General features: G+C 41.8%; 2 protein-coding genes across 4 annotated transcripts in view; one reads left to right on the top strand and one right to left on the bottom strand.

The window, feature by feature from the left end:
- Positions 1-199: 199 nt before the first annotated feature.
- Positions 200-8039, bottom strand: dipk1aa (divergent protein kinase domain 1Aa). Its single transcript, XM_020616072.1, has 6 exons — positions 7210-8039; positions 3227-3361; positions 2857-2964; positions 2506-2682; positions 2267-2398; positions 200-2157 (listed from the first exon to the last, which is right to left on the bottom strand). Exons 1-6 carry the CDS (start codon positions 7261-7263, stop codon positions 1477-1479), a joined length of 1287 nt encoding a protein of 428 aa, XP_020471728.1. The 5' UTR covers positions 7264-8039; the 3' UTR covers positions 200-1476.
- A 138-nt stretch (positions 8040-8177) lies between these two features.
- The window catches only part of mtf2 (metal response element binding transcription factor 2), a 10603-nt gene continuing 8086 nt past the window's right edge, over positions 8178-10694 (top strand). For 2 of the 3 annotated variants that reach the window (XM_020616070.1, XM_020616069.1), the window contains exons 1-4: positions 8178-8391; positions 9196-9397; positions 9554-9635; positions 10570-10680. In XM_020616070.1, coding sequence (XP_020471726.1) covers positions 8387-8391; positions 9196-9397; positions 9554-9635; positions 10570-10680 — 400 coding nt within the window. In that variant the 5' untranslated portion in view covers positions 8178-8386. The remainder of the gene's footprint in view (positions 8392-9195; positions 9398-9553; positions 9636-10569; positions 10681-10694) is intronic. The other variant, XM_020616071.1, reaches the window with a different exon arrangement.

Here is a 10694-nt window from a genome sequence, read left to right as displayed (position 1 = left end):
TGCTTCTACTAAATACTGAGCAAAGGGTCTGAATACTTATGACCATGTGATATTTCAGTTTTTCTTTTTTAATAAATCTGCAAAAATGTCAAATTCTGTGTTTTTCTGTCAATATGGGGTGCTGTGTGTACATTAATGAGGAAAAAATGAACTTAAATGATTTTAGCATATGGCTGCAATATAACAAAGAGAAAAATTTAAGGGGGTCTGAATACTTTCCGTACCCACTGTAAATCTTTGTTGTCGGTGCAGCATTGATTATATCACTACAGTTGCAGGTGTTAAATGTGCAGCATGATGAAGCACACCAATACACAGTATGTGACCTGTGGAATACTGATAGAGAAATACCATCACATTGTCTGTTTTGAGGTTAAACTGCCTCAGTTTATCATACAGAGGCCTGACAAAAGCCATCAGCTTTACATTATCAAAATAAACTTTTTCCAGCGGTGCCTTCCTAATGTTCCACTACGGTGAACAGTATAATATACTGATGGTAGCATGCAATCGTTCTGGTTGTTTCAGATTTTCAAAGTCAAAAGTATTTCTGTGAACTGCCAAGACGGATATAACGTGTCAGTTCGTCATGAGATATGTGAGAAATGCCCGCAAACCCACCTCCTATGGCGTTATGCCACAACAAGACACGCCTCCTCCTGCAAGTCACACTTACCTTATGTGCACATCCAATCCAACTTGGACACAGGTCCAGGACTGAAAAGAGAAAAGAATTGTCTGCACACTACGCTATAGATTTATTAAGCAAAACAAGCTAAGTTTCGACCAACGTAGTCTTTGTCTGGCAAATAAGAAGACACAAGTAGCATCTATAAATAGTGTAGGACAACGTGACCACACCCATAATTAGGGAATAACACGGCACACGGAGACATCAATACCAACAGTCATAATACACTACAGAACTATTTGCCCTGATTAATAGATCATAATTAATCAGTCTCAAAAAGTCAAAATAAAATGCTGAATCCAAATAACACCAATAGAAGGAGACAGCTCAAAGTACAAACAATCTGAAACAATTAAATCCACAGAAAAAAGAAAATACAAAACACAAAAATAGATTTACTGTATATCAAACAGTTTCCTTGCACCTTGTGATTCCCTAATGTGGTGTGGTTGTGCTGTCCTATTTATACAGCCAACTTCTTGATTATATGCCAGACAAAGACCATGTTAGTCGAAACGTAGCTGGTTTTGCTTAGTAAATCTCATGTGTGGACATTTTTCTCTTTGTCTTTTTGGTTGTGGTTTGGGGCAGAGTTTATGAGTGTAACTAGAGCGAAACTGGGACTGAGGAGGTAAAGTTTCTGTCGGTTCATTCAGAAGTGTTGAGAGCGGCTAAAATATATTTCATTAAAATTGTTACTCCTAAATCACAGCATCTTTAATCCTCAGCTCCATGTGAGGAACTGACTGGCACAATCACAGGAGGATTTCTTCACCTTCACCTCGTCACGAGTCTTTTGTATGCGAGATCTGTCTCCACAGCAGAGCCTTCAGATTATTGAGGATAAGTGAGTGCTCCATGTTCATCTGTCCAGCATTACCCTTCAGAGCCATACAGGCATACAGCTGCCGTTCCAGTTCCTCTCTCATCGCTGACGGTGCCCCACGCAGGAGGTAATCCTTCAATGCACTACATGCCTTTGCCAAGTTTGGCTGGACTGGCTCCTCCATGCACAGTTTTTCCGACACGTCACATGACGTCCGGCAGTCCACCCCATATACACAGTCAGCATCTGTCTCACACTTCAGCACTCGCATAGTGCGTCTGAACTCATCCTCAGGAACAACTGCTCGGGTGTTGGTAAGACGGAGTTCATGGCGCTCAGTGTAACCAAAGTGCACCGCGGCAAGGTCGCAGATGAGGAAGCTGCCGTAGGTGCCATGGAAGATGTCCTCCACCAGCTCCAGCAGACCCATGGAGATCTTAGCTTTGTGAGGCCATGAGGGGGTAAACCACTGGTCCATACTGCGCTGCATGCCGCTAGGTACCCAGGACACGAGCGGCCAGGGTAGAGACAAACCATACAGGGGCCTGTAGGGGACTCGCTCCATCATATACAGGTCCCCACAGTAGCCAAGGAGGCGTGGAGTGTGTCCACGGTCCTGAAGCAGCAAACCTAGCAGCACCTCAAAGAACAAAACAGAAATCTGTTTGCACAATGAGCAAAAAGACATTATAAGACAAAACAACATAATGGTTAATTTTCTTATTCATTGGCCTGTTATTATAGCCTACCTCGTCCATCTGCAGAAGGGCCCATGTAGAGCGGGCTTCTGGCAGTGACACCCGTCCATCTTTGTTGCCATCGGCAACAGACAGGATCTGACTGATGAGGTTGGCAAGGTTAGCCTGCTCTCCAAGCTTAGACTGAGAGATGAAGAAAGACAACAGACAGAGATGCTCGTTTTGGCCTTTGGTCTGTCATGTCACATATTCAGTTCCATCTAAACCTTTCTGAGTCCGTGATGCTTTACCTTGACGTGATTAAAGACCATCTCTCTGAACTTTTGCACTGATGTGCCTCTGGTGGGCTTGTCGAACATGGAGGCCTCTCTCCGTGGCTCCGGCTCCTCGCCCAGCTCATAATGCACAACCTCTCCCAATTTACAGCGGATAATCCCATCACGGTCTCCCCAGCTTCCTGTGTAAACCTGACAGTGGGGCACCAAACAAACATTTAACATGGTGAACATGACAAATAATCAGATTAGAGCCAGTCAGCCATGCCTTAGTCATAGGGTAGGATCACTGTTAAACGTAAACAGTTGAATCCAACATTGTTCTTTTACAGAAGACATGTTTAACAGGAAGTAAATATTTCCTACCTGGTTGTTTGGCAGTGTTGACAGACACCTGCCCATGTAGAGTGTTTCTTTGTCACACAGACTGCTGCAGGCAGAGCCATCGATTATTCCCCTCCTGTATTTATCACACTTGAAGACAAAAGGCAGACAAGTGTGTCCTTTTAGTTTTATTATCCAATATAAGAATGTTACTTTATAGGTAAGAAGTATTTTTACTCAGACACAGTTGCCCCGTAGAACTCAGATTACACCTTGACTTGATAGTTTAACAACCTGTGGTCCAGGTTTTCCTGATGCGAACAAGTTTTGTAAAGGACTTTTTACCAAACTATGTTCAGATTAACAGCATCTGAACAAATAAATGACATGATCCAACAAAACCATTACTCACAATGGCGTTCTTGCACTCGTGTCCTCTGCAAAGCTCTGTGTAAGCAGAGTACTGCACATAGAGCACCCAGCTCCCCACCAACACAGCCAGCCATGTAAGGAACAGGTACTTCACCCGAACAAAGGAGAGTCGAGCCTATGAAGGGAAAGCAGAAACAGAAATACAACGAATATCAATGAAACATTTAACATCCACAAATCCTGAACTCTACCTGGCTGTTAGTCAGACTGGCAGCTTTCTCTCTCTTTATATATACAGTAAATAGACTATCAACCACAAGTTTGGACAAACTGTCCTAATATTCTGGCCCTCTCATATACTGTATGTAGCTGGGGAGGACAAGAATGTAGAGACACCTCTAAATACAATGTAGTCCAGTACAACATCACCTTTAAGTATGACCTCAATAATAAACATATAGTTAAACTCAAACATTTTAAACTTCAGAAACACAGATGTTAAGGGGGAACTTTTGCATTGAAGTGTATACAGTTGTGCAGGTGTACCCAATAAAGTGGCCGGTGAGTGAAGGAAGGACAAATTGATAGCTGTGTTAATCATGACAGCAGTTTACAACATGCTAGCTGCTTAGTCTGGGTCTGTTCAAGCTCGATGGTAGCATGTTAGCAAAGGTCACTGTGACCACGAACTGAAGATGTGTCCTCACAATGATGCTAGTTGAAATGTGAAAGGAATGATTCATCCTCTGGGCACCATGAATATACATAATGTGCTATATTTCATTTAATTTATCCATAGTTGTCGTGATCAAACCTCATCAACTACATGGCTGCCCTGCATAAAAAGTCAGGGGATCACCACAGTAATACATGATCAATTCTCTGAGGAGCACAAATATCAAAACATTTTCACTGAAATCCACATGATAGTTGCTGAGATATTACACTCTGGACCAAGTTTGTAGAAAAAAAGCAGCAGAGAGACACTGCATGGCTAAAGGTTTACCACTAAAAGTTACTGGGGCCAAGGGTGATTTCTTAAAATTGCTTCCGAACAGCTGAAGTTTTCCTTTTATGTTATAAAACTACTCAACCACTGTGTCTGTGTTTATCAAAACTGATATTCAGTTAACCAAATAATCTCAGCAGTGCAGGCAGGAAGTGACTACTGTTGTCAGGGGGAAAAGTAGAACCGTAAACGAGAAGTTAGGGCAAAGTTTCGGTTTCAGCCCTACTATGCAATTTACCAAAAAAAAAAACTGCAGTTAGGTTTTCTCAAATGAGTGCAAGTGTAACTGCACTTGGGAGGATGATGTTATTTCTGATTCTCACTCTGATTACATGGGAGCAGCAGCTTATACTGTATGTGCACTGGCAGCGTGCTGTGGTTCTCCATTCACCTTAAGCACTGTTTCCAAATAACAAAATATGCACTCAGTGAGACAGGGATGTTTGATCTGCTGCGATAACTGTACAGTGTAAAATCTGTTTTGGGTCCATACATGCTGCACCTGGATTAAGGCAATCAGATGGTTCAAATTACTGCCATCAGTTCAGACTGGTTATAGATTTTTAAGGCATATAATTTTCTTCTTTGTGAGTTTTAAAAACCTAAATAAAACCCTAATGAGGTCCATGGCTCAAATTTCACAAATCCCCACTCTCAACTATACAGACTTAACAGAAAATCTGAGAGAGGATACAGGAAGACCGTAACTTTCCTGCCCCCAAATTTCTTTGGTGCATTCCATCAAGTCGTCAGTAGGAGTGTGTTTTAACGGTGTCTTCAGGCTGAGCAGACATCTTTTAAATCCTCTGTGTTCTGAAGACATGATCAGATAGTGTGGCCTCAAGGGAGCGAACCGGAGGTATCTGGGCAGTACAAACTCTCTGCATGCTACTATCAGAACTGGCTGTGTTGGTGTATATGAAAGTGCTGAGCACAGAAAATGTATGTGCAACAAACTCACACAGACAGTATGGTGAGATGAAAGACAGTTTGTAAAAGACGGGTGACTTCGGGTCATGTGTGCACGTTGTTTACCCGTCTGTCTCAGTGTTTGTAGAAATACATAATTAAGTTGTTAGGTTAAAGAAGTGAAACCTGAGGAGCAAAAGAGCTTAATCCTTCATTTACACCCTGGTAGTATAACACAGATACACCCTGGTAGTATAACACAGATGAGGTTGTGTGAGATGCAAACTACTGAGGATAATAGGAGCTGGTGTTGCAGTTCAGTGGAGTGTGCACAGTCAGATAGTACAAACACCATAGTGCAAACTGTAGGGTTACTGGCTGTCAACAGATTCAGTTACACAACATGAACCCTCATGAAGTATTGACTGTGTTATTGTGCAGTCACAGCATCAGAGACAAAGAACCTACAGTATCACATCTTTATACATTGTGCATATTAAAGCCTGTTGCTTTAGGAACCCTCACATTTCATGTTGAGTTTGGAGGATGTTGGCCAGACATTTGGCTGTTATCCTTTTCTTTTCCAGCCCACAGAACTCTACGGGACAGAGCTTGTGTGCTGGTCTCCAGCTGAGATGCCACTGATTCCAGCAGACTGCATCCCAGAGTGGAAACATGTCTTTACAGGCCGATCAAACCCTTCCTAATATCTAAGTCTGCAAAACAGAGCATGGTTTACACAATATAAGAGTTGCAATGTTGACATCAAAAAGGCCCAACAAACAAAATAGAATGCCACAAATTCTGAAGCTGGCTTTCATGTGACTTCCTGAACTCTGGTACTGCAAGAAAAGGTGTGAAATTCAAAAGCCATCTGCCCTACTTGAGTCATGCGGATGTTCAGAAGTTCAGTGGCCGTGTGGTTTCATCCAGAACAGGAGCTGTAGGATGGCAGCTGGGCTTGCTCCACGAAACTGGATACTGAGTTAACTGGATAACTTCAGTACAATCAAAACATCGGACCCCTTCAAATCTGGAACATACACTGATGAAAACCGGTTGTATTCAGCAAAGTTCTCAGATAACACTGTAAACCTGTCAACTGAACAACCCTGTGGACGTTGGTGTAAACCAGACACCATGTTCTGTAACCCCTGCCTCTGCCAGTTGCTACTACTAACATAGCAACAAAACCCATGACAAGACTTGTTTTTAGACTTGGCATAAGTGACTCTACATTATATTGTGTGCTGAACTTTTACTTAAATATAAGACGATACTACTTGGTTTAGAAGGAAAGCTCCAAGTGGGCTACAGAAAGGACAAATTTGTGAAACCGTTGTAGCCTATACCAACCCCAAAATGGTGGCTATCCTTGTACATAAATTTTTATGAAATAAACTCTGTGCCAACACTGGAATAGATGCAACCCTTATGAATGACACAATACAGTATAAAAACACATATGCAACCAATGTGTCCACAAATATAAGCACACTTTGTTCACTTTTTCTAGGTATAGAAATCACCTCTGGACAAAAAAACCACTACAGCATATAGTGTTGCATGTGCATCTCAGTGTATGTACAAGTGTGGGATATGAAAATCAGACTGTACTATATATCATAATGCAGCAACAGGTTTTGTCTTGCAAAAACAACACTGTACTCACTTCCTCTTGCATAATCCCCTTATTCAGTGTAGTATACTTATAAGTATTTGCTGTCAGCAGGTCACTGGTTCCGAAAGCTGAGGGTTTAACCCTTTTTATCCAACCAAAACGATTACTGGCACTATGGTGATGAAACAACTGCGAGATGTGAGTGAGTGAATGTGAGACAGCTCCTCAGTCCTGGTCTCCTTCTGTCTGGCTTGGGTTATAGTTTTCCACACACACTCTTAGAGCTAGGCCTGCACTCTGATTTTTTACTAACCTGTCTGGATCAGCAAAGACTAAGCTAATTTTTCATATGCGGTTACATTCCCGAAGCAGCCTGAGTGCCAGCTGTCAGTCTGATGTGACACCAGGAGGACCCCATTAGATGGGCTCGCAGTCGATTTCTACAAGCCGCAGTATGCATACCGATAACCAAAGCAAGGATTACCTGGAAGTAAAAAGACTTTTTCACCCAGGCCCGAGGAAACAGACTCTTCGCCATCACAAAAATAGATCATCTCAATTCGTTGACGTGGCTGTAGGGAATCATCCAAAATACGTGCAAGAGAGCAGCATCCACATCAAAAGACTCATCTCGTTTACTAAACCTGCAGAAATAAATGCATCATGCACGATTTCAGCCCCAGTATAATCCACGGCCTAGACTGTCGATTTGTCTTATCCCTGTGGATCGCTCTGATACGGGACTTGACTGTACATCGGCTGTGTTTTTCCAACAGCGGCTGATCTTCAAGCGAATCAGCAACAAACCTCAACCTGGGGAAACAACTGTATGTTCAGCCTTTGCGCAGGCGCAACTTCTTCCTCTACCAAAAAAACAAAAAAACGTTTCAGTTCTCCAACCAAACTGACGACAGCGTTGGTCAAAATGTATTTATGGATCTGTGCTGTTATCGGATTGTTAAGTTACATTGTGTTTTCCAAAGTAAAGCTGTGATCGGGTCAAGCTACTAATAGGACTAAAATACGCCAAGTCTTTCAAAATAAAAGCCATATTGTTTAAATGGTGCTCTAACGACAAAACACAACTTCCGGTCATCACACCCAAATTAAAAATGTCCTGCCTGACAATATTCAATAGTACATGATGGTGCAACAACAGCGTGTGGCCAAAGTTTGCTTTAGTTTATGAAATACCGCGACTTTAAAGTTTTGTGCGCATTGAATAATCACGTTTAATGTACGAAACATCTGAGCGTTTAGTAATAATGTTGCGTCTTTATCCACACAGGCAGAAGAAACTCAACAGAAAAGATGCCACATTTGACCAAAAATAAATACACTATTTGCTTCTTTAAGGGGCGGATATACTCTGCTTGGTAAATGCCCTGCCTACAATTTCAAATGTTTGAAAAAAGGTGTACGTAACAGCCAGCAGCAGTCGTTTAAGAGCTTCCCACAATGCACTCCCCGATCATCAGCGGGAAGCCAAAATGGCGAACATGCTGGGGGAAAATGAACCGTTTGTTATTTTCTGAAGCAGACACAAGTTTTCGTGATATACTTTTGAAATAAATTCTGCGACAAAAGGAGCGGGATAACCGCGGCCATCCCTGATCAGTATTTTTGTCATACGAGTTATTTGTAGAAGCGGAGGTGACCGAATGAGGTATTGTTGTCATCATGTTTTCCTCATGTTGGGGGGTGTGGGTCCGGGTCCGACGGTCAGTGACCTGGCCAGGGTTACGGCTTTGTGGGAGGATTATTCATGCTAACAATCAGAACTGGTTGCTAACTATACAAAACTGTATTTTAACAAGCGGTGCTGTCTTTTTATCCTGTCTTGTCGTTGGCATTGATCATGCTCACTCGGTATCCGAACAAAGGGAACCGCAGACTTAGGGACAGAGGCTAAAAGCACACAGGGAAAAATAAATAAATAAAATTTAGGTTAAATCTCTAACACATTCTGTGAGTAATGTTTGCAGCATAATATAAAAACGATATCAAATGTTTATATGTTTATATAAGTACAACTGACAAACTGTCAATGGCATTTGTTATGTCTGGGTAGTGACATTAGCTTAAAGTTAATCATGAGTATAATCTAGCGCCTGTGTTGTTTGTATCCACTGGAGGGGAAGTGGCATGCATTTTACCTTAAGCTCTTCTCTAGCACATAACATTATATCTTCCCTTATCTTTAGATATGCAGGACCATTTCCACGGAGTCACAATTTTAGCTGCATAGAATTTCTTTTGAGCTTAGACCGTGTTGTACCTACATTTTTACCCTGACTCAATGAAAAAAACACGTACGTAATTCATTGTTGTGAATGAAACTCCAAGCACACTGTCAGGAAAACATACTGAGACTGTGAATGACATGTCCTAGAAAATGCTGTAACATATGATTCACTTGGTTCCCTATTTTAAATGCATGCCTCTTTCATCGCCTCTCCCTGTTTTTCAGAGACACAGGGGTTGTGGATCACCTGTCTGTCCATCACAGAGCTCACCCCCAGCGGCAGCAGCAGGCGGTGTCCCTGTCCACTGTGAGCCTCTCTGCTAGGGGGGAGTATGGAGATGACGGGATGTCTTCCGGGTTTACAGAGGGACAGGATGTCTTGGCTCGGTGGTCAGATGGTTTGTTCTACTTGGGGACAATCACAAAGGTTAGTGAGAGGGAAGCACTTCTTCTGGAACTGTACTTAGTTTTCTGTCATAATGCCACCAGATTCCTATACTCAAACTTGAGGCTTGGCATTGAGGCTGTAAGAACAGTGTAGGTTTTAGAACCACATCAGACCTGTTTGTCATGGCTTTTTCAGATAGATCGGGACAAGCAGCGATGCTTTGTGGTTTTTGAGGATCGATCAAAGTCTTGGGTTCTTTGGAAGGATATTCAGACAGGTAAGTTCTTTCAGCCCCAAGTCCTGCATGTTTGTGAAGTATCTGGCACTTAAGTAAAAATGCAGTTCTTGATCATTTGCGGGGAATCTTAACTCTATGTGCCATTTTATTGCCTGGCTCCACCTGCATGGTAAATTCCATAGTTTTTAATAGAAATTTTACTTGAAATCCTGAATTGTTATTGTACTGTCCACACCCCTGTGTGCCTACTTCTGCCTGACTTATCTCCCCACTTTGCAGCTGACAGTTAACTGTCCACAGTGTCTGGCATCAGTAGGGCAGCAGTGCACAGACATCCACTTCCAGACCATTCAATTAAAATGGAAATATGACACAGATTTCCTTTGTAGTAAAACTTGACATGATTTGTGACAACATATTTATGACAGCCACCATTTACTTGGACATTTATTTTTTACATACTGACTTTTTTAAAATTGAGCTGATCCACGTGTTGTTCAGTGCTGTATTATGGTTTAAAGAAGTTAATAGCAGTTGAATATCTTGTTTTCTGCTGACCTCCAGTGGTTGAAGTTATCATTTTGTAGCAGTGATGTAGAAGTCTCTTTGTGGTGTTTTAATACATCGTGACATTCCTGTTCAGTGTGATTACAAATGCAACAAACTATTAGGTTACTCTTTACAGGGTCAGTTCCTGCACTATCCTAAAAAAACAAACATTTTCTTAGGTTTCTGCTGAGACATCAGTACTACAAATGAATAGAATTTAGTTTTGTTCTCACTGCATCAAAAAAACATTTACAGATTTGAAAATGTGTGTTTTGGCATCCTGATTACTCAGAATAATCCAGACCCCCTTTTTCCCCCTCAATCACAAAAGTAGTCCCTATAGTCACTTCATTGTTGATGTTGTCAAAACACAGATCAACGTGCTTATTTTCCTGTATAATGGCTAGCTCTCTGTCCATTTCAGGGGTTGAAGATGAAGAGGATGATGAGGACGATGACATTGTGTGCTCCATATGCCAGGACGAAGCTTCAGAGGAACCCAATGAGATAGTCATTTGTGACAAGTGTGGACAGGGTACTGTTTTTTTT

This window comes from Monopterus albus, unplaced genomic scaffold, assembly GCF_001952655.1.
Source record: "Monopterus albus unplaced genomic scaffold, M_albus_1.0 scaffold172.1, whole genome shotgun sequence".
NCBI classification, from domain to species: Eukaryota; Metazoa; Chordata; class Actinopteri; order Synbranchiformes; family Synbranchidae; genus Monopterus; species Monopterus albus.
The sequence above is the reverse complement of the archived record's forward strand: the minus strand, read 5'-3'. Positions and strand labels throughout refer to the sequence as shown.

What these genes read in the sequence shown, in the direction of transcription:
- dipk1aa (XM_020616072.1), bottom strand. Translation starts at nt 7,263, where the DNA reads ATGGCGAAGAGTCTGTTTCCTCGGGCCTGGGTGAAAAAGTCTTTTTAC. An exon ending in ACGAGTGCAAGAACGCCATT is followed by an intron (nt 2,965 to 3,226) that starts GTGAGTAATGGT and finishes TTTGTCTTCAAG; the next exon opens with TGTGATAAATACAGGAGGGG. An exon ending in TGGTCTTTAATCACGTCAAG is followed by an intron (nt 2,399 to 2,505) that starts GTAAAGCATCAC and finishes TTCATCTCTCAG; the next exon opens with TCTAAGCTTGGAGAGCAGGC.